The 25,206-nt window shown below is 41.4% G+C and overlaps 1 protein-coding gene across 2 annotated transcripts in view; it reads left to right on the top strand.

The window, feature by feature from the left end:
- Nucleotides 1-2,695: 2,695 nt before the first annotated feature.
- The window catches only part of TBCEL (tubulin folding cofactor E like), a 79,853-nt gene continuing 57,342 nt past the window's right edge, over nucleotides 2,696-25,206 (top strand). The window contains exons 1-2 of one of the 2 annotated variants that reach the window (XM_056544775.1): nucleotides 2,696-2,836; nucleotides 15,664-15,732. In XM_056544775.1, coding sequence (XP_056400750.1) covers nucleotides 15,730-15,732 — 3 coding nt within the window. In that variant the 5' untranslated portion in view covers nucleotides 2,696-2,836; nucleotides 15,664-15,729. Of the gene's footprint in view, nucleotides 2,837-14,287; nucleotides 14,350-15,663; nucleotides 15,733-25,206 lie in introns of those variants that run through there. The other variant, XM_056544776.1, reaches the window with a different exon arrangement.

The raw sequence follows: 25,206 nt of genomic DNA, 5'->3' as shown, positions 1-25,206 counted from the left end.
AGGGAGAAGTTTCCTCAATGTAATGGTCCTACCGCCAACCGTCCCACAATCGGCAGGGAGAAATAACGGAATGTCCACAGCAGATTTTATGAAGTAAACTTGAAGTAACTTTACTGCATATTTTATGCAACGGCATGGAACATAACAGTCTTTGCAAATTCGTCAAACACCTGTGGGGTGTTAAGGCTCACTATACCCCTTGTTACATTCCGTGAGGGGTGTAGTTTACAAAATGGGGTCACATGTGGGTATTTATTTTTTTGCATTAATGTCAGAACCGCTGTAAAATCAGCCACCCCTGTGCAAACCACCAATTTAGGCCTCAAATGTACATAGTGCGCTCTCACTCCTGAGCCTTGTTGTGCGCCCGCAGAGCATTTTACGTCCAAATATGGGGTATTTCCGTTATCCGGAGAAATTGCGTTACAAATTTTGGGGTCTTTTTTTCCTTTTACCGCTTGTGAAAATAAAAAGTATGGGGCAACACCAGCATGTTAGTGTAAAATTTTTAATTTTTTTACACTAACAGGCTGGTGTAGCCCCCAACTTTTCCTTTTCATAAGGGGTAAAAGGAGAAAAAGCCCCCCAAAATTTGTAGTGCAATTTCTCCCGAGTACGGAAATACCCCATATGGGGCCCTAAACTGTTTCCTTGAAATACGACAGGGCTCCGAAGTGAGAGGACTATTTGAGGACTAAATTAGGGCTTGCATAGGGGTGGACATGGGGTATTCTACGCCAGTGATTCCCAAACAGGGTGCCTCCAGCTGTTGCTAAACTCCCAGCATGCCTGGACAGTCAGTGGCTGTCCAGAAATGCTGGGAGTTGTTGTTTTGCAACAGCTGGAGGCTCCGTTTTGGAAACACTGCCGTACGATACGTTTTTCTTTTTTATTGGGGGGGGGGCAGTGTAAGGGGGTGCATATGTAGTGTTTTACTCTTTATTATGTGTTAGTGTATTGTAGTGTTTTTAGGGCACATTCGCACTGGCGGGTTTACAGTGAGTTTCCGCTGCGGCGAAAAATTTGCCGCAGCTCAAACTTGAAGCAGGAAACTCAGTGTAAACTCGTCTGTGTGAATGTACCCTGCAAACCTCCAGCTGTTTCAAAACTACTACTCCCAGCATGTACTGACAGACCGTGCATGCTGGGAGTTGTACTTTTGCAACAGCTGGAGGCACACTGATTGGAAAACCTTCAGTTAGGTTCTGTTACCTAATTCAGTATTTTCCAACCAGTGGTCTCAAACTGTAGCCCTCCAGATGTTGCTAGGCAACTCACCGGCTTAGGTAGGATCCAGGGAGCCAGCCGCACGTCATCGTCGCCCGCAGCCTCCGCCGATGGGTAAGTGGACTCCGGCGCCGGTCCTTCTCGGTTTTTCCGTTCTGCCCCCCTATTGTGGGTGGGCAGAACGGGGAAACCGAAAGTTAACCCCCCCCCCCCCCCCCGATCTGCTATTGGTCATCGCTTATAGACGACCGATTGCAGGGATAGGAGGGGTGGCACCCCTGCCACCTCACTCCTATCCCTTCAGGAGGATTGTGAGTGTCTTGGACAACCCCGATCCCTCTTATTTTCCGGATCACTATAAACCCGTATGACCCGGAATCGCGCAAATCGCCGGTGTGAATTCACCGGCGATTTGTGGTGATCGCTGACATGGGGGGGTCTTATGACCCCCCTGGACATTTGTGCGGGGTGTCTGCTGATCGATATCAGCAGTCACACCGGTCCGGTCTCCGCTGGCACGCGGCGGGGACCGGAATTCCCACGGACGTACGCGTACCTCATGGGTCCTTAACTACCAGGGTCCCATGACGTAAGCGTATGTCAAGGGTCCTTAAGGGCCCTAGTACACCATAGTACAATTTAATTAAAGGCATGTGACCGCTAAGGTCCTATACAGAGGTATTCCTATATAACATATTAAATATATATATATATATATATATATATATATATATCTATACATTAAATACCATTTATATGAGACAACTAGGGCTTAGCTCTACAGGAGAGCCCTATTGACATGGAGGGACTCTGGCTGAGGGGACTTTAGACAAAGGGACAGGACCAGGTCCTGTACCTGGACATCGCATATGGTTTGTGGTTTTAGGCTGTGCTGGATATATTTTCTATAGACGTATATATGGTTTGTGGTTTTAGGCAGTGTCGGGTATATTTTCTATAGACGTATATTGTTTGTGGTTTTAGGCAGTGTCGGGTATATTTTCTATAGACGTATATTGTTTGTGGTTTTAGGCAGTGATGGGTATATTTTCTATAGACGTATATTGTTTGTGGTTTTAGGTTGTGCTGGGTATGTTTTCTATAGTCTTATATGGTTTGTGGTTTTAGGCTGTGCTGGGTATGTTTTCTATAGACGTATATGGTTTTAGGCAGTGTCGGGTATATTTTCTATAGACGTATATGGTTTGTGGGTTTTAGGCAGTGATTGGTATATTTTCTATAGTCTCATATTGTTTGTGGTTAATAAATGACTAACTTCAGCTGGTTCACCGGGCACCATACTGGTACATGGTAAGCCTGGTACATAAACCAACATATATCCTGAAGTGACGCAGCACAGCGCACACAGCTCAGCCCCCTGTACAGCGCCCTGACCAACCACTACACCACCATTCAGCCTCTTCTCTCCATGTGTCTTGTCACATGATTTGGACTCCTCCCGTGCACGTGACCAGTCACATGATCATGACATCATCACAGGTCCTGCATCATCCAGCTTCTCATCGCTGCTGTGTTTGTTGTGACACAGAGGTGCAGGCAGCCCGAGGATCCCTGTGTGCGGCTGTCAGCAGGCCTCCCCGTGCCGTGTGTGAGTAATGGCTTCTCCTCAGTATGGCCGCGTCCTCTGCTGCTGCACCGTACATCCAGCTATAGATATACACAGATATATACATGCTGACAGGACAGCTGCAGATATATACACACACATTATATATACTGACAGGACAACTACAGATATACACTCTTATATATACTGACAGGACAACTACAGATACACACACACACACACACACACACACACACACACTATATATATACTGACAGGACAACTACAGATATATACATACACACACACATTATATATACTGACCGGACAACTACAGATATATATACACACACACACACACACACACACATTATATATACTGACAGGACAACTACAGATATATACACACACACACACACACACACACACACACACTATATATATACTGACAGGACAACTACAGATATATACACACACACACACACACACTATATATATACTGACAGGACAACTACAGATATATATATACACACTATATATATACTGACAGGACAACTACAGATATATATACACACACACACACACACACACACACACACACACACTATATATATACTGACAGGACAACTACAGATATATATATACACACTATATATATACTGACAGGACAACTACAGATATACACACACACACTATATATACTGACAGGACAACTACAGATATATATATATATATATATATATATATATATACATACTGACAGGACAACTACAGATATATATATATACACACACACACACACATTATATATACTGACAGGACAACTACAGATATATGCACACACACACACACACACACACATTATATATACTGACAGGACAACTACAGATATATACACACACACATTATATATACTGACAGGACAACTACAGATATATACACACACACACACACATTATATATACTGACAGGACAACTACAGATATATACACACACACATTATACATACTGACAGGACAGCTGCAGATATATACACACACATTATATATACTGACAGGACAACTACAGATATATACACACACACACACATTATATATACTGACAGGACAACTACAGATATATACATACACACACACACACACATTATATATACTGACAGGGCAGCTGCAGATATATACACACACACATATATACTGACAGGACAGCTGCAGATATACACACACACATATATACTGACAGGACAGCTGCAGATATATACACACACATATATACTGACAGGACAGCTGCAGATATATACACACACATATATACTGACAGGACAGCTGCAGATATATACACACACACATATATACTGACAGGACAGCTGCAGATATATACACACACACATTATATATACTGACAGGACAGCTGCAGATATATACACACACATTATATATACTGACAGGACAACTACAGATATATACACACACACACACTATATATACTGACAGGACAGCTGCAGATATACACACACACACATTATATATACTGACAGGACAACTACAGATATATACACACACACATTATATATACTGACAGGACAGCTGCAGATACACACACACACACACACACACATTATATATACTGACAGGACAGCTGCAGATATATACACACACACATACATTATATATACTGACAGGACAGCAGCAGATATATACACACACACATTATATATACTGACAGGACAGCTGCAGATATATACACACACATTTATATATACTGACATGACAACTACAGATATACACTCTTTTATATACTTACAGGGGCAGCTGCAGGTAAACACACATATAATGACTGGACAAGTACATAGATACACACTTATGTATACATACAGAGAGAACAGCAAATATACACACATCCATATTCTGACAGGGTAACTGCAGATATACACACATATAATAATGACAAGACAACTACACACACACACACATCTTTACTAGATCCTTGGAGTGCCACTTTTCATCTACATTGGATTGATTGTGGACTTAGGGTCAAGTCCATGAGAGCATAGCACACACAGTTGTTGGACTACAAGTCCCAGAACATTTTTTTTTTTTTTTTTTTTGGGTGGTACTGACAGGTGCTCTCAGATATACTCATATATATGTGTACAAAAATGTAAGCAATAGCTTTAGACTACCTGTAGTTTCCTCTTGTACACTTACAACAGCTCTGACCCTGGACTGGACTCTATAAGGCTATGTTCACACCTCGGAATGTCCACACGTGCAGACATTCAGCAGACTGCGGGCTCTGTCATAACATGCCAGCTCTAGGACCGCAGGGGAATGTGCCTTCTCATAGACTGCTATGCATACTGTGCGGAATCTGCAGAATGAATGGACAGGTTCATTCTTTTTGCAGACACAGAAATCTGGATTTTCGTGCCAGAAACATCTGTCGTGTAAATTCAGCTATTGTGCACAGCAGAATCCCGTCCGAGTCTACGGGTCTCTGCTGCAGTGCAATCTCCATGCAGAATTCTGCACGGATATTCCACATGTGAACATGGCCCAATACTTCTGAAGGTGTACTGTGCTATCTGGCCTTAAAGGGGTATTCCAGGATTTTATTTTTATTTGACTGTGCTACAGGGGCTGTAAAGTTAATGTAGTTTATAATATAGTGTCTGTACCTGTGTGTGTGACGGTGATCTCAAAATTATTATGCGATTTTTACCCACAGCATACAAAATTACTTAGGTCTCGGGATTTCCCAGGTTGCAGTGCGTTGAGACATGACCTCATTAGTCAGGTGATCAGAGGGAGTCTGTCCTGCTTCAACGGGTGGAGTGACCGTTAGGTGGGAGAGAGATTATTTTACAACAGCTGTAGCCATCCTGATTAGAAGACACTTATCTTTTGAATGGATGCAGCTAATTTGTGCTGGCATGGGTGGGGTTGCTGATGTGTGGGAGCGAGGAAAGTGACCTCAAACTTAAAAACATGGAACGTGTAGTTTAAGAGCCAAATCCAACAGGAAATATCCAGTTCAAAAAAAGATAGCCTGGCAGGTATGTACTAAAATCACCTTATGGGGGATAACCCCTTTAAGACCTTAGCGGTAGAATATAATCTGTGACCTAGATAAACTAGTCTAAAGCAATGCAATATGTGAAATAAAACATATATCAAGCACAGGTACATGCATTTCTGAAAATGTACTGTTTGATATATGTGTATTTATTTACTAATCCCCCATGTGCGTTCTTTGTCAAGCATGCTCAGTTCAACAACATATTGCTTGTTAGTCTCTACTGTGTATGCAAGGAAAATTGTGGGAAACCAGAAAGAGATCAGATCCACAGGGGAGAAGAACAGTGCACAAGTCAGCACTCTGAACAATGTCAGGACCAAAGATTTCCCAGGAGAACATTACCTAGAAAATCACACTGCCTCCAATGGTTTGTGTTCTTACCATAGTGCATCCTGGTACCATCACGTCTTTTGTACAATAGGGAACCGTGAGAGCACTCCAACCAATCTTGGGCTGAGCACCCCATACACAACAAGCTATGATGCCCTTAAAGGAAAACTATATATGTACAAAGTCGGGCACCACCTGACACCATGAATACTCACTGGGTGCAAACGGTTGCTACAACATCATACAGTAAACTAAGGGGAAAGAAAAGCTAGCAACTATAATGATGCACTCCGACAATAAGAATATGTATGAAAAACTAATATCTTTATTACATGTAAAAGCTGATAAAAAGGAGAGCATACAAACAACTAAAATCATTTATAAACCACATGATCTGGCAGAGGAGTATAGTACTTCAACGCTCACCCCACACTGGGGAAAGAATTGACCCCTTAAAGAAAATGGAGGCTGTCCCATGTACATAAGGTGCAGACTAATCACAGAAAACTAGAATGAAGATAAATATAAGTCCCTAAATACCACAGGCCTGTAAAATGTATGTGCAAGGAAGTACCACTCAGAACCCAAGTTCTATCTCTGTAAATGTCGGGACCTCCTGGGGAAGCCTCCGTTGCTGGAGGCGGAACGCGTGGGGTCAGCTTTCCCCCACACAGAGATGTAGGCGGTCCCGAAATTTACAGAGATAGAACTTGGGTTCTGAGTGGTACTTCCTTGCACATACACTTTACAGGCCTGTGGTATTTAGGGACTTATATTTATCTTCATTCTAGTTTTCTGTGATTCGTCTTCACCTTATGTACATTTTTAGTGAATTTTGACATCTTGCATGCAGTGTCTGGGGGCACTGGGATCATCTATTGCTATTGTGGACATCATTAGTCACAGGTCTGTGTTGATTTGCAACTGTTAAGCCCTTGTGTGATTACATACATATTATTAATAATTTGCATTGTGTTTTTGTGGTTGGGACTGCCTCCATTTTCTTTAAGGGGTCAATTCTTTCCCCTTGAAGTACTATACTTCTCTGCCAGATCATTGTGGTTTTTAAATGATTTTAATTGTTTGTATGCTCTCTTTTTTGTCAGTTTTTACATGTAATAAATAAAGATATTTTGTTTGCATATATATTCTTATTCTCGGCATGCATCATTATAGTTGCTAGCTTTTCTTTCCCCTTAGTTTACTTAAAGGAAAACTGTCAGCCTGTTCACACTGTCATACACTGTGTTATTGTGTGGGTGAACAAGAGTCAGACGAGGGGGTCACTTACTTAACTCAGTTTTTGCATTTTCGTTTTTTTTCCTTACCTTTTAAAAATCATAACCCTTTCAATTTTCCACCTAAAATCCATATGATGGCTTATTTTTTTGCGCCACCAATTCTACTTTGTAATGACGTCAGTCATTTTACCAAAAAAAATCTATGGCGAAACCAAAAAAAAATTATCAAATTTTGTAGCACAAACAAACATTTTTTAATCTTTTGGGAGCTTCTGTTTCTACGCAGTGCATTTTTCTTTAAAAATGACACCTTCTCTTTATTCTGTCAGTCCATATGATTAAAATGATTAAAAGGATCCCCTACTTATATAGGTTTGATTTTGTCTTCTGGAAAAAATCATAACTACATGCAGGAAAATTAATACGTTTAAAAATGTCCTCTCCTGACACCTATAACTTTTTTATTTTTCGGCATATAGGGATGTATGAGGGCTCATTTTTTGCGCCGTAGTCTGAAGTTTTTAACGGTACCATTTTTGTTTTAATCGGACTTTCTGATTGCCTTTTATTCATTTTTTTTATGGTATAAAAAGTGACCAAAAATACGCTATTTTGGATTTTTGAATTTTTTTACGTGTACGCCATTGACTGTGCGGTTTAATTAATGATATCTTTTTATAGTTCGGACATTTACGCACACGGCGATACCACATATGTTTATATTTTATTTACGTAGTTTTTTTTTTTTTATATGAAAAGGAGGGTGATTCAGACTTTTATTAGGGAAGGGGTGAAATCACATTTATTAACAATTTATTTTCACATTGCACAAACTGATTTCCTACACAGATCACTTCTATGCAATAGTCGGGCATTGATCAGTGCTCCTGACTGGATCTCAGTCACTGAGCAGTCATTTGACGATCGGACAGCGAGGAGGCAGGTAGGGACCCTCCTGGTGTCCGTACAGCTGAGCGGGACACCTTGATGGGTGCCTGGACCGACCTGATATTTAAGTAAGTGACCCCTCGTTGGTCTCCTTTTCAGTCACACTATAACCCAGTGTATTGACAGTTTTCCTTTTAAACCTATTGTAACGAACAGTAAATTTTTCCCACAGTGTGCTACAGAACATCTTCTGTACAATTGTACCATAATAGTCTTCACTCCCTATAGACATCAGTAGGCCTTGATCAACCGTGACCAGTTCACTTGTTTGTAATGCTGAGACATATTTGAGTCATATTTTGCTCCTGTCTAAGCTGCTCAGAGCCTTACACTTTCCCATTATTCCTGCTTCCATCACATCAACATCAACATCAAGAACTGACTGTTCACTCACCACCTTTTATATCCCATCCATTGCCATGCGCCATTGTCATGAGAGATTCTATTTTAATCACTTCACATTTCAGTGGCTTAAGGGCCCATTCAGGCCATGTTCACTCAACATTTATGGCTGGTATTTTCAGCTGTAATAGAAATTGGCCAATTCTCATGAAAACGCATCTGGATAAAGTCACCTAAGAGTCAATTAATTTTATGGCCGTTAGAAATAGGGTTTAAAAATTTGTGTGTGCGCTACCAACCATTTTATTGTTAAATTCAATAAAACTCAATAGCAGATTTTTGCCCGTTTTTAGCGGTAAAATGGAGTTTTATTGCTCAAAATATGGTAAAAATGCATTGTATAAACATGGCCTAAGACGGCTGATTTTTACCTGGGCATCCCAGGTAAAAATTTGTATTAATGTGCATAAAGAAGCCAAGGAAAGATGGAAAAATCTCCAAAAGGCATCAAATTACTAATTAGACATTCTTCTAATATGTCAACAAAAGTTAGATTTTATTTCCATCATTTACACTTTCAGAATAACAGAAAACAAAAAAATGGTGTCTGCAAAAGTTTGGGTACCCTGCAGAGTTAATATCTTGTACTGCCCCCTTTGGCAAGTATCACAGCTTGTAAATGCTTTTTGTAGCCAGCCAAGAGTCTTTCAATTCTTGTTTGAGGTATCTTTGCCCATTCTTCCTTACAAAAGTCTTCCAGTTCTTTGAGATTTCTGGGCTGTCTGTCACGCACTGCTCTTTTAAGGTCTATCCATAGATTTTCAATTATGTTGAGGTCAGGAGATTGTGAAGGCCATGGCAAAACCTTCAGTTTACGCCTCTTGATGTAATCCCCCGTGGATTTTGAGGTGTGTTTAGGATCATTATCCATTTGTAGAAGCCATCCTCTCAGCTTTTTCACAGATGGCATCAAGTTAGCATCCAAAATTTGCTGAAATTTTATTGAATCCATTTTTCCTTCTACTCGTGAGATGTTCCCTGTGCCACTGGCTGCAATACAGCCCCAAAGCATGATTGATCCACCCCCATACTTAACAGTTGGATAGAGGTTCTTTTCATTAAATTCTGTTCCCTTTCTTCTCCAAACGTACCTTTGTTCATTCCGGCCAAAAAGTTAAATTTTAACCTCATTGGTCCACAGAACTTGTTTCCAAAATGCATCAGGCTTGTCTATATGTTCATTTGCGTCAGCGGGTCGGGCCCGGCACCTAGCAACGGCCAAGACCCGTGGCTAATAGCGAGCGGCAGTGATCACGGTGCTGCGCGCTATTAACCCTTTAGACACGGCGTTCAAAGTTGAATGCTGCGTCTAAAGTGAAAGTAAACTAATGCCGGTTAGCTCAGGGAGCTGTTCGGGATTGCCGCGGCATCCCGAACAGCTTACAGAACAGCTGGAGGATCTGTACCTGCCTCCTCGCTGTCCGATCGCCGAATGACTGCTCAGTGCCTGAGATCCAGGCATGAGCAGTCAAGCGGCAGAATCATCGATCACTGGTTTCCTATTAGAAACCAGTGATCAATGTAAGAGATCAGTGTGTGCAGTATTATAGCTCCCTATGGGAACTATAACACTGCAAAAAAAAAAGTGAATAAAGATCATTTAACCCCTTCCCTAATAAGTTTGAATCACCCCCCTTTTCCCATTTAAAAAAAAACAAAAAACTGTGTAAATAAAAATAAACATATGTGGTATCGTCGCGTGCGTAAATGTCCGATTTGTAAAAATATATAGTTAATTAAACCACATGGTCAATGGCGTACGCGCCAAAAAATTCCAAACTCCAAAATAGTGTATTTTTGGTCACTTTTTATATCATGAAAAAAATGAATAAAAAGCGATCAAAAAGTCTGATCATTACAAAAATGGTCCCACTAAAAACTTTAGATTACAACGCAAAAAATGAGCTCTCATACCGCCCCATATGCGGTAAAATAAAAAAAGTTATAGGGGTTAGAAGATGAGAATTTTAAACGTATAAATTTAAATGCATGTAGTTATTATTTTTCCCAGAGGTACGACAAAATCAAACCGATATAAGTAGGGTATCATTTTAACCGTATGGACCTACAGAATAAAGATAAGGTGTATATTTTACCGAAAAATGTACTGCGTAGAAACGGAAGCCCCCAAAATTTACAAATTGGTGTTTTTTCTTCAATTTTGTCTCCCAATGATTTATTTTTTCCATTTCACTCTAGATTTTTTGGTACAATGACTCATGTCATTACAAAGTAGAATTGGTGACGCAAAAAATAAGCAATCATATGGATTTTTAGGTGCAAAATTGAAAGAGTTATGGTTTTTTTAAAGGTAAGGAGGAAAAAACTAAAGTGGAAAAAAGGAAAAACCCTGGGTCATGAAGGGGTTAAACTTTATTTTTAATTTTTGCAGCTGGGCAGAATGGAAAATGAAGAAAAAAATTCAGCAGAGTAACCCTTTAATTACTTTGGTCGCCCTCCTCTACACCCTCTCCAGTTCAGCCATGTCCTTCTTATATACAGGTGCCCAAAATTTAACACAATACTCAATGAAGGAAATTTAGCATTGTATGTAGACTATATTTCTGCTCTAAATTTGTCTTTAAATTTGTTGCTATTCCTTTTTTGTGACTTTTCAAGTTGCTTTTCCAATTGTTTCCTCATGTGTTTCTTTTGGTAAATAGTCACAAAAAAGGTAGCAAAGCCCTCATTTGGTCTTAAGTCTACACCAGCCCAGACATGGTTAACAAAACTGGCTTTAGGGTGCGTTCCCAGAGGGCGTATACGCAGCGTATTTGACGCTGCGCAAATTTTACGGCAGCAGCGGGAAATACGCTGCGTATCCCTTGCTCACTATAGACACAGGGCTTTCCAGCGGCAGCCCTATGTGTGTAGTGAGTTTTGGAGGCGGGGCCGTGTGCCGGCGTGTCTGTGTGTATAGTGAGCAAGGGATATGCAGCGTATTTCCCACTGCTGCCATAAATTTTGCGCAGCGTCAAATACACTGCGTATACGCCCTGTGGAAACGCACCCTTAGACAGCATTAGTAAATCAAAAGTTGCACATATTGTTGCAATGGGTTAAAAAAGTTAAACGAAAAAGTTTTAGGTACACACTTTTTGTGTTTTGTGTACACACTTCCAAACATACAACTTTATATAAACATAGTTACATATAGATACAGTCCATGAGACATGTCAAATCTCCCCTATTTTATGTCCCAACGCCAATAAAATCCCTCCATGGAGTATTGTGTTCAATTTTCGGGAACCTGTATACAAAAAGGACATGGCTGAACTGGAGAGGGTGCAGAGGAGGGTGACCAAGGTAATTAAAGGGTTAATTTATTTTTATTTTCCATTCTGCCCAGCTGCAAAAATAAACTTTAACTATATATATCACATAACATGCAAATAATAAATCTATTACCACCAATCTAGTATCACATACCCATTAGCACCACACAAATTAAGGGCTAAGTTCACAGGAGCGGATTTTTCCGTGTGCTACCCGTGACAGATTTTCGCCAGCTAAATCTCTGCTGTTGAAAATCCGTCGCAGACCCCATTAAAGTCAATAGGGTCTGTGACGGATTTTCAACAGCCGAGATTCCGCTGGCGAAAATCTGCTACTGGTAGCGCACAGAGACCCCGCCCCTTTTCAAACTCTCAGCCGGAGGAACATCATTCACCCACACCACCCTGGATAAATTCTCCCCCATTGGTCCTTTTTGGTAAAAGTTTTTCATAATGTTTTATTATTTATTAAAGTGCATAGCCCTACATTTATCCACATTAAACATCATTTGCTATGTCTGTGCCCAAGCCTCCAGCTTCCCCAGATCCCTCTGTAATATTATGTTATCCTCCTCTATGGTGATCACCCTACCCAGTTTAGTCTAATCTGCAAATATTTAAAATTCTACTCTGTAATCTCTCTACAAGGTCACTAATAAACAAATTGAAAATAAGTGGACCCAGTACTGACCCCTGTGGTACCTCACTTGTAACTATCACCCAACCAGAGTAAGTTCATTTGATCCCCATCCTCTGCTTCCTGTCACTGAGGCAGTTGCTAATCAATTTACATATATCCGCCCCTAGTCCCAGTCTCCTCATTTTGTGTAATAACCTTTTTGTGCAGTACAGAATCAAATACCTTAGAAAAGTCCAGTTACACAACATCCACAGCATCACCCTGATCCAATCTATAACTAATTTGACCGTGTAGTAGAAGATGTCGGCGCTGGATGAAGGAACCAGGAGTTCAGCATAAAATCAAGTTGGGTTTATTAGATGCAACGCGTTTCGCTGCGCATGCGCAGCGAAACGCGTTGCATCTAATAAACCCAACTTGATTTTATGCTGCACTCCTCCTGGTTCCTTCATCCAGCGCCGACATCTCATACTATACGATCAAATTGCTTATCTACTGCCTCTTAGGAGGGCTGCGGATGAGGACACAAGCATCTACAGGCGCTTCCCATTGTTGTGTGTGTGTGTGTGCACACAACCAACTCTGGTAAGCGGCGTGGGATAGATCGTTTCCCTTTCCCTATGGGCCTGACCTGCTGATCCCGCACATGGAGCGCCTTCTGCTTTCCTTTTAGACCAATCTATAACTGACCTCCTCATAGACGCAGACCAGATTAGTCTGACAGGATTGATCCTGCCACATGCTGTAACCTTCTCTTAAAGGAAAACTGTCATATGTTTTCTCCCGCACTATGCACAGGTACCAATGGATAGTGCGGGAGACGCTGAACATTTTGTGTCCTACCTTGCCTGGATGTGCTGTGCCCCCCCCCCTCCAAAAAAATAAAAATAAAAAAAAGATTATATTATATACATATATAGGGGTGGTCAGAGTAATGTGGTGGCCAGTGCTTCCACCTGGATCACAATCCTCTTAGCAATAGGCACAAAGCAGGTCCCGGTACTCGCAGAAGGTGAAACCATTGAGATTTAAAGGAAGACTGTCATATGTTTTCTCCCGCACTATCCACATGTAATGATGGATAGTGCGGGAGACACTGAACAGTTTGAGTCCTACCTTGCCCGGATGCCCTGCACCGTTCGCCCGTTATAGCAGTTTTTCTGTATATTTATATTAGCTGCTAACTGGTACAGGTGGGGTTACTGCCTTCATCTGGCACTGTGACGTAACCGCCGCCCAGGTAATGAATATTCATATAATGTCTTACACTCTCCTTCTCATCCCGGCCGATACTGTGCATGTGCGGGATTTCCTACTATACCCGGAAGCGGTCTTCAGCACTGCTTCATTAGTCCGGAGCAGCTCTGGAGTAAGGTTGTAGGCATTTTCATGCCTACCATCTATTAGCAATATAATGAAGCAGTGCTGAAGACCGCTTCCGGGTATAGTAGGAAATCCCGCACATGCACAGTATCGGTTGGGATGAGGAGAGTGTAAGACATTATATGAATATTCATTAGCCGGGCAGCGGTTACGTCACAGTGCCAGATGAAGGCAGTAACCCCGCCCTTGCCAGTTAGCAGCTAATTTAAATATACAGAAAAACTGCTATAACGGGTGGACGGTGCAGCGCATGCGGGCAAGGTAGGACTCAAAATGTTCGGTGTCTCCCGCACTATCCATCATTATCTGTGGATAGTGCGGGAGAAAACATATGACAGTTTTCCTTTAAATCTCAATGGTTTCACCTTCTGCGAGTACCGGGACCTGCTTTGTACCTATTCCTAAGAGGATTGTGATCCAGGTGGAAGCACTGGCCACCACATTACTCTGACCACCCCTATATGTGTATATAATATAATCTTTTTTTTTTTTTTTTGGGGGGGGGCCCAAATGTTGTGTTCCTTGTTATGTCCCTCTGCCAGTTCTACCTGTATATTGCTACCAATAAACCCTTACAGAAGTGTACATGTACTATGATAATCTTTTCTGCCTTTGTCTCATAACTTAAATTGCAGGTTAAATGTGTTGCATTTGTTTTTGTAAAAATAAATTTAAAATACATTTTTAAAGAAATGACCTTTATGGATGGAGAACATGCATGGAATAACAATCACCTTTTTTTTATTATCATTTTAAAACATTATCACATCTACCTTGTTTATTTACAATGGAAGCCACAAAGCTCTGAAGGATTCCCTGCATGGCTGACATCGGAATCGCCTAGCGGACCCTATTGTTTTTCTGTTGGGTGTCACTAAGGTGTCTAGTATTTTGACACGAATGGATTCTTTACAGGAAGCCTCTAATAACGTGTGAATACAGTCTTACCCAGTCAGTGCATGAGATCACACTGTCCATAGCACTTTTCAAAAGTAGAGGGACAGGACCGTTTCATGTAGTTTGCCTACTAGGGCACACAGATAATATTTGTTATTGTGTCTTTGTATATTACTGTGCACAGGCACAATTTGCAGCAATGTGTATATATATATATATATATATATATATATATAATTATAATATATTACTATATATATATATATATATATATATATATATATATATATATATATATATATATATATATAAATATAATATATTACTATATAAAACCTGATATATTCCAGAATGACAGAATGAAAGGAAAATGAACCTCTACTTTATAGGGTATTTTCACTACAATATGATGCACAAACTACCACATCTCATCACAAAAATGTGCATACTACAGGAAATAAAATGCAGGTGCAAACAGATGAGTGAGTAACCTTTCTACATTGTACAGCAGGTCATACATCTCCTATTACACCATATACATACCATCTGGTGGAGTTGTACCTCTTGGTGAATACAATCTAACTACACATGTTCTAACACAAAACATCCTATGTCATTGTTTACCACTGCTTGAAACAAAACCTCCAGGTACTGATCCTGTCTGTTTCCTGTTTGCAGAGACAATAGAAGCAAATAATCTGGACTCGAGGAACTCCCTATGTCACAGGCAGAATAGGTATTGAGATGGTAAGTCCATGTAAGACGATGTTATTATTCACATTTTACAGAAAAGTTGCAGACAATGTTTAGTTCTTCAGGGGAAAAAAAGCATTACAGCTTGACTTATGCAGTCAATGAATTGTCTGTCATAGGCCCCTTTGACACTACAGGTATCATCCTTCTCTTTTACTGCCGTTATTTTACAATAACCGATAAAAAAAACAAAAACAGATGCAATAACTGGTCATATCGGATGATAACTGACCATCATCCGTTATTTTGAATGTTTTTTTTCTTAAAAAAATCCGATATTGTTCATCCGCTATCATCAGTTATTACCAGTTATATCCGTTTTTTTTTTTTTAATCAGGTTTTTAACGCTTCTTTTGTAAAGCTGTACTGAGCATGTTCAGTACAAAAAACATATGTTAAAAAAAAAAAACTGACAATAACTGATGATAACGGTTGTTTCCCATAGACGTTAAATTTTAACGTCCGGTTTTTCACCTTTTTTTTGCCGGACCAAAATTTTGTGCACGCACCATCTTTTGTGTCGGCAAAAATAACTGATATTAGTAAAAAACGGACATGCCTGGTGCAAAAGGATGTTAAAAAAATCCCATTGACATGAATGGGATTTTTTGACGGCCGTTTTTAGGACTTTTTGCCGGGAGTAATAATGGAGGTTTTTTTTTTTTTACAGGATGATACCTGTAATGTGAAAATTTTTTTTTGCACGAGTGATAAATTCAGCACACCAACCAGTGTTTCTGCTAACCTGCGTTCCTGGTATCTGATTATGGGGGTCTGACAGCTGGGACCTCCACCGATCACGAGAATTAAGGTGCCTTGTCCCCCAAGCCAATTCTGTTTCAAATTATCTTTGCACAATGAATGAAGTGTTGGCTGAGCAGCACACTTCCACTCCACTTAACTTTTTTTTGTCTTAACCCTCTTTAAGTAATTCTCTAGGCTTACACAAGTCTGATATAGTAATACTGGGGGAGATTTATCAAAACCTATGCAAAAGAAAAGTTGCCCATAGCAACCAATCAGATTGCTTCTTTCATTTTGCAGAGGCCTTGTTAACCCCTTAACGGCGAAGGGCGTAAATGTACGTCCTGGTGAGGTGGTACTTAACGCACCAGGAAGTACATTTACGTCCTATGCATAACCACGCGCATCGGAGCGATGCTTGCGTCATGCGCGGCAGGTCCCGGCTGCTGATAGCAGCCAGGGACCCGCCTGTAATGATGAACATCCGCGATCGCGCGGATGTCCGCCATTAACCCCTCAGATGCCATGATCAATACAGATCACGGCATCTGCAGCATCGCGGTACTTTGAATGGATGATCGGATCGCCCGCAGCGCTGCCGCGGCGATCCGATCATCCAGCATGGCGGCCGGAGGTCCCCACCCCTCCAGCCGTCTCCCAGGGTCTTCTGCTCTGGTCTGCAATCGAGCAGACCAGAGCAGAAGATCACCCATAATACTGATCAGTATTACCAATCGAATGATTGCTATAAATAGTCCCCTATGGGGAATAACATTTTATTCAAAAAAAATTTATACAAAAAGTATTAAAAGTTTTATATAGGCAAATATAGTATCAATAAAAAGTACAGATCATGGCTCAAAAAATTAGCCCTCATACCGCTGCTTATACGGAAAAATTAAAAAGTTATAGGTCTTCAAAATAGGGGGATTTTAAACATACTAAAATTTTGGTTAAACAGTTTGCGATTTTTTTTTTTTTAAGCGCAACAGTAATAGAAGAGTATATTTTCATGGGTATCATTTTAATCGTATTGACCCAAAGAATAAAGAACACATGTCATTTTTACCGTAAATTGAACGGCGAGAAAACGAAACTTTGCAAAATTGTGGTTTTCTTTTTAATTTCCCCACACAAATAGTATTTTTTTGGGTTGCGCCATACCTTTTATGGTAAAGTGAGTGATGGCATTACAACGGACAACTGGTCGCGCAAAAAACCAAGCCCTCATACTAGTCTGTGGATGAAAATATAAATGGGTTATGATTGTCTGCGTCCTTAAGGTCCAAATGGGCTTCGTCCTTAAGGGGTTAAAATGAAAGAAGCGAGCTGATTGGTTGCTATGGGCAACTTTTTCCTCTGGACAGGTTTTGATAAATCTCCCCCACTGTCCATATGAATAATGAACATGCTCAATGTCCATGTCAGGAACTGTCCAGAGCATCTTAGATTTGCTATGGGGATTTTCTCCTGCTGTGGGCAGTTCCTGACACGGACAGAGGTGTCAGCAGAGAGCACTGTAGACAAGACAAAAAAGAAATTCAAAAAGAAAAGAATTTCCTCTGTAGCATACAGCTGTTAAAAGGTACTTGAAGGGTAAAGATTTTTTTTTTCATAAGTCTTTTTACAAATCTGTTTAACTTTCTGGCACTAGTTGATAAAAAAAAAAAAAAAAAAAAAAAAATTCCACCAAAGTACCCCTTTAAGTCCAGGAGTTCTGTATTGCACCCCGTGTAACGTTTACACATATCAAATCCACTGCAGATCTCATGCTTTGCTCAGCTATTTATTTTTATTGATTTTACAGCACGAAATCTGCAGCATCAAATCCGTAAAATATATGGTATGTGTGAATGTGCCCAAAAGAAGCATTGGCCTTGAGCAGTGGTCTCAAACTGTGGCCCTCCAGATGTTGCAAAACTTCAACTCCTAGCATGCCCGGACAGCTGTTTGCCACAGCTCGAGACCACTGGCCTAAAGCATTGAACATGTTCTAAACAAAAGAAAACCTTTTGTCAGTTTGCAACAGCATCTGAATCTGTGTATACTTCCCTTAAAAGAGTGGTAGATCTGACAGTGAGAGTAAGCAACCAAACTGGTTTAACCCGTAGATGCGCATTTCATTGGCGCATGAATGGCACAGTCTGAGCGGGAACTTTGGATATTTGTCCTGCTGCTTCATAATTTTCTAATAAACTGTACCTGGTTTTTCCCCATGGAGAAAATAAGTATCTTTAATATCTGTTTTAATACATAAAACTGTAAATTTCTTACTCACATGTCTTTATATAATCTGGTGATGGGTGCACAGGCGCCGCTCATCTCCTTCTGTGTCACACATCAGTTTGTAGACAGTTTCTTTTTCACCACCCACTGTTTGACCAGCATGTATTGTTACCTCATGTAGGTTCTCCAGCAGATGTAGTTTACACAGGATTGTGCACCAAATTCAAAACTCCATTTTGAATAAAGTTTCACTTATTTGATTGAAATTCCAAGAAAAAAAACTCTGCAAAGTCAAAAACCATATGGTGAAAACCTGATGGAACCGTACATCCAGTTCTGTACGGTTCCCATTGACTCCCATGTTAAAAAAAAACTGTATACAGTTTAATAGGGTTTTTCACCCAGACCAAGAAACGTGGTAGACTACAGTTTTGGATACGGGTAAAAAACCGGACAAAACTGTATGAGATGCAAAACGGAGTAAACTGGATGATGCGTTTGACATACGGTTTACAATTTTAAGTCAATGCATACAGTTTTCTATACAGTTCCATACGGTTTTTAACTAGAAACCGTATACGGGAACTGTATAACAAAAACGTGGTGTGCATGCACCCTTAAAGGGTGTACTCCAGTGGAAAACAATTTGATTTGTAAATTACTTCTATTATAAAATCTTAATCCTTCCAGTACTTATCAGCTGTTGTATAGTTCAGAGGAAGTTGAGTTATTTTTCTGTCTGACCACATTGCTCTCCTGACACCTCTGTCCGTATCAGGAACTGTCTAGAGCAGGAGAGGTTTGGTATGGGGATATGCTCCTACTCTGGACAGTTCCTGACATGGACAGAAGTGTCAGCAGAGAGCACAGTGATCAGACAGAAAAGAACAACTCAACTTCCTCTGTAGTATACAACAGCTGATAAGTACTGGAAGGATTAAGATTTTTTTAATAGAAGTAATTTACAAGTTTAACTTTCTGGAGCCAGTTGATATGAAAAAAAATTGTTTTCCACCCTTTAAGGGTGCATGCACACCAAGTTTTTGTTATAGGGATGCCATGATATATATTATATGGTTTACAGCTTCGGCTGTTGATGGTGGGTTTGGCCAACACATGTTTAATGTGTACTGAGGCCTTAAGTGTCACGGCATTAAACAGCAGACAGGAAGATCTCCTTTTCTTTTCAAAAAGAGGTTCTTCAGCAGAAAAGGTGTGTAATATAAAGAATAATGTGTCCCCACTATAAATCATTCAGAATATTAGGGTTCACCTTAGATGTCTGTTACCTGTATACACACCACATGCTTTTATTTGGTCATCATCATGTTTTATGGGGCCTGTACCATGATACAGATTTCAACTCTGTAGTGGTACCATGTTTCATATCTATTGAACACCCACAACAATGAGAATGGGGTCCTATATCCTCCATTAGGACCCTATTACACAGGAAAATTATCATATGCACCCCGAAAATTTGTATTAGGGTCTGCAATCAGCTGACAAACATTCATCAATTATTTGAATTCTAAGAGATTGGTGCTTGTATTGGTCGGGGTCGAGCTATGTAAGGGTGCTTTCACATCATGATTTTGCTTTCTTTTCTTTGGGGATTTTTTTTTTCTGTCTGACCACAGTGCTCTCTGCTGACACCTCTGTCCATTTTAGGAACTGTCCAGAGCAGCATATGTTTGCTATGGGGATTTTTTCCTGCTCTGGACAGTTTCTGACATGGTGGTGTCAGCAGAAAGCACTGTGGTCGTGACAGAAAAGAAATCCAAAATGAAAAGAATTTCCTCTGTAGTATACAGCCGCTAATAAGTACTGGAAGGATTAAGATTTTTTAATAGAAGTAAGGGGAGACAATTCCTAAATTTATTGCAGGATAATTTTATGGGCCAGTTTGTGGAGGACCCAACAAGAAGTGATGCCTTGTTGGATCTGATCATTTCTAACAACGCAGAGCTGGTTGGTAATGTAACTGTGCGGGAAAACCTTGGTAATAGCGACCACAATATAGTTACTTTTGACTTAACCCCTTAAGGACCAAGGACGTACCGGAACGTCCTTGGTCCTGCTCTTCTGAAATAACGCGGCGTTACACAGTAACCCCGCGTCATATCACGGCGGGCCCGGCGTCATAGTGAAGCCGGGACCCGCCTCTAATAGCGCGCAGCGCCTATCGCGGCGCCGCGCGCTATTAACCCTTTAGGTGCGCGCTCAGAGCTGAGCCGGCTAAAAGTGAAAGTGAAAGTTCCCGGCTAGCTCAGTCGGGCTGTTCGGGATAGCCGCGGCTAATCGCGGCATCCCGAACAGCTGACAGGACAGCGGGAGGGCCCCTTCCTGCCTCCTCGTTGTCCGATCGCCGAATGACTGCTCAGTGCCTGAGATCCAGGCATGAGCAGTCATGCGGCAGAATCGTTGATCACTGGTTTCTTATGAGAAACCAGTGATCAGCATAGGAGATCAGTGTGTGCAGTGTTATAGGTCCCTATGGGACCTATAACACTGCAAAAAAAAAAAAAGTAAAAAAAAAGTGAATAAAGATCATTTAACTCCTCCCCTATTAAAAGTTTGAATCACCCCCCCCTTTTCCAATAAAAAAAAAAAACTGTGTAAATAAAAATAAACATATATGGTATCACCGCGTGCGGAAATGTCCGAATTATAAAAATATATAATTAATTAAACCGCTCGGTCAATGGCGTACGCGCAAAAAAATTCAATAAGTCCTATCAATGCTAAAATGGTACCGTTAAAAACCTTCAGATCACGGCGCAAAAAATGAGCCCTCATACCGCCCCATACATGGAAAAATAAAAAAGTTATAGGGGTCAGAAGATGACAATTTTAAACGTATTAATTTTCCTGCATGTAGTTATGATTTTTTCCAGAAGTACGACAAAATCAAACCTATATAAGTAGGGTATCATTTTAATCGTATGGACCTACAGAATAAATATCAGGTGTCATTTTTACCGAAAAATGTACTACGTAGAAACGGAAGCCCCCAAAAGTTACAAAACAGCGTTTTTTTTTTCAATTTTGTCGCACAATGATTTTTTTCCCCGTTTCACCGTAGATTTTTGGGCAAAATGACTGACGTCATTACAAAGTAGAATTGGTGGCGCAAAAAATAAGCCATCATATGGATTTTTAGGTGCAAAATTGAAAGAGTTATGATTTTTTAAAGGCAAGGAGCAAAAAACGAAAATGCAAAAACGGAAAAACCCCCGGTCCTTAAGAAGTTAAAGTGTAGGAAACAAAGACAGGCAGGGAGGGCAAAAACATATAACTTTAAAAAGGCAAATTTCCCTGGGCTGAGATCTGCACTACAGGACATAGACTGGGGGAGGTGTTCTCAAATACTGATACAGACGGTAAATGGGAAATTCTCAAATCAACTCTGAATAACTATGCAGCCAAATTTATTCTTAGGGGAACAAATGTAAACTATTCAAACTTACTCCTACATGGCTGACAAATTATGTCAAAGGAGCAATAAACAACAACAACAAAAATAGCATTCAAAAAATACAAATCTGAGGGGTCAGCTAGTGCTGGGTGGTATGACCAAAAATGTGTATCACAGTATTTTTCAAACTTATGGCGGTTCTACGGTATTTAACGGTATTTTTTCCCCCCACTAATTTCCAGCACCCGTGGCTCACAGAAAGAGGAGGAGAGCAGCGCCTGCGAGTGACATGATTGCGGCTGATTGTTCATTCGGTGGGGGGGAGGAAAAGCAGAGCAGCGCCTGCGGGTCATATATGATTAGTTCCCCAGCGCACTGCGGCTTATAATTCACTTGAGGGGGGAGGGGCCAGACCGGTATTGCGGTATAGGGAAAAATTCATATCATACAGAAAAACACACTGGTATTCGGTATGAACCAGTATATTGCCCAGCACTAGGGTCAGCTATAGCATTTAAAGGGGTATTCCAGGAAAATAGATTTGTATATTACTTCTATAAAAAAAATCGTAATCCTTCCAATAGAGAGTAGAAGAGGTTTGCTATGGGGATTTGCTTCTACTCTGGACAGTTCCTGAGACAGATGTCATCACAGAGTACTTAGACAGATAAGAACCACTCAACTTCAGCAGCTCATAAGTACTGAAAGGATTAAGGTTTTTTAATAGAAGTAATTTACAAATCCGTTGAACTTTCTGGAGCCAGTTGATTTCATATAATATAAAAAGTTTTTCCTGGATAACCCCTTTAAACTGTACAGAGCTTAATACAATCTGTAAAAATGTAATAAAAAACGCAAAAATTCTAAATGAGAGACAGGTGGCCATAGAAAGCAAAACTAATAAATATTTTTTTTAGATATATAAATGCAAAAAATACAATGACAGAGCATGTAGGACCCCTTAATAATGGGGAGGTTGTCACTGGTGATCAAGAGAAGGCGGAGCTACTCAATGGGTTCTTTAGTGTATACACTATGGAAGAAGGAGCTGACATTGGACCGGTCAGTGTTGGTAACACATCATGTAATGTACTGAACTGGCTTAACCCCTTAAGGACGCAGGACGTACTCAAACGGCCCCTTTTCCGAGTCCTTAAGGACTCAGGACGTTTGAGTACGTCCTGTCAAATCCCGGCCCCCCGCCGCTAGCTGGAGGGGAGCCGGTGCACGATGCCTGCTGAAATCGTTCAGCAGGCATCGGGGCATATCGCCCAGGGGGGTCATTATGCCCCCCCATGTCGGCGATGGCCACAGATCGCTGGACAATTCAGTCCAGCGATCTACGGCAGATTCCGGGTCAATCGGGTCTCCAGTGACCCGGTGACCCGGAATTACAGGCTGTTCGGGGCCGTCGAACAGCCAGAGCCTGCAGGGGTGAGGTGGCACTGGTGCCACCTCACGATCGCCCTGATTCGTCGGCCGGTTTCCCGGCCAACCAATCAGGGCGCCTGCTGCGGGTGTCACTCCCGCAACCCGCTCCGCCCCTCTTCCGGAGGACGTGAGCGGGTGCGGGACGTGCTCCCCAGGTGCTGGGGACCCCGATCCCCGGCGTCAATGTTGGGATCGGGGCCCCAGGAGCGACGGCCGCGGCGGCGACGACGAGGGACTGACCTGTGCGGCGAGGATCGTTGGAGGTGAGTTACAGCCTCCTGCTGTTGCTTAGCAACAGCTCCCAGCATGCAAAAAGGGCATGCTGGGAGCTGTAGTTATGCAACAGCAGGAGGCATACCACCACAACTCCCAGCATGCCCTTATGGGCATGCTGGGACTTGTAGTTTTGCAACAGCTGGAGGCACATTTTTTCTTTGGAAAAGTGTACCTTCAGCTGTTGTGTAACTACAACTCCCAGCTTGCACAAACAGCTAAAGTGCATGCTGGGAGTTGTAGTAGTGCATCTGCTAGTTGCATAACTACAACTCCCAGCATGCCTGTTGGCTGTCGGTGACTGCTGGGAGTTGTAGTTTTGCAACAGCTGAAGGCGCACTGAGTTATGTAGCAAACCAGTGTGTCTCCAGCTGTTGCATAACTACAGTCCCCAGCATCCCCAGCCAAAGTAGTATGCCTCCAGCTGTTGCATAACTACACCTCCCAGCATGCACTGATAGACCGTACATGCTGGGAGTTGTAGTTTTGCAACAGCTGAATGTCCCCCCCCAATGTGAACGTACAGGGTACACTCACATGGGCGGAGGATTACAGTATGTATCCGGCTGCAAGTTTGAGCTGCGGCAAATTTTCTGCCGCAGCTCAAACTGCCAGCGAGAAACTACTGTGAACCCCCACCCGTGCGACTGTACCCTAAAAACACTACACTACACTAACACACAATAAAATAAAAAGTAAAAAACACTACATATACACATACCCCTACACAGCCCCCCTCCCCAATAAAAATGAAAAACGTCTGGTACGCCACTGTTTCCAAAACGGAGCCTCCAGCTGTTGCAAAACAACTACTCCCAGTATTGCCAGATAGCCACTGACTGTCCAGGCATGCTGGGAGTTTTACAACAGCTGGAGGCACCCTGTTTGGGAATCACTGGCGCAGAATACCCCTATGTCCACCCCTATGCAAGTCCCTAATTTAGGCCTCAAATGCGCATTTCGCTCTCACTTTGGAGCCCTGTCGTATTTCAAGGCAACAGTTTAGGGCCACATATGGGGTATCGCCGTACTCGGGAGAAATTGTGTTACAAATTTTGGGGGGTATTTTCTGCTTTTACCCTTTGTAAAAATGTAAATTTTTTGGGAAACCAAGCATTTTAGGTAAATTTTTTTATTTTTTTTACATATGCAAAAGTCGTGAAACACCTGTGGGGTATTAAGGTTCACTTATTCCCTTGTTACGTTCCCCGAGGGGTCTAGTTTCCAAAATGGTATGCCATGTGTTTTTTTTTTTTTGCTGTTCTGGCACCATAGGGGCTTCCTAAATGCGGCATGCCCCCAGAGCAAAATTTCCTTCAAAAAAGCCAAATGTGACTCCTTCTCTTCTGAGACCTGTAGTGCGCCAGCAGAGTACT

The sequence above is a fragment of the Hyla sarda genome, chromosome 10, assembly GCF_029499605.1.
Source record: "Hyla sarda isolate aHylSar1 chromosome 10, aHylSar1.hap1, whole genome shotgun sequence".
Taxonomy (NCBI): Eukaryota; Metazoa; Chordata; class Amphibia; order Anura; family Hylidae; genus Hyla; species Hyla sarda.
This window is presented reverse-complemented; position numbering and strand designations above follow the sequence as displayed.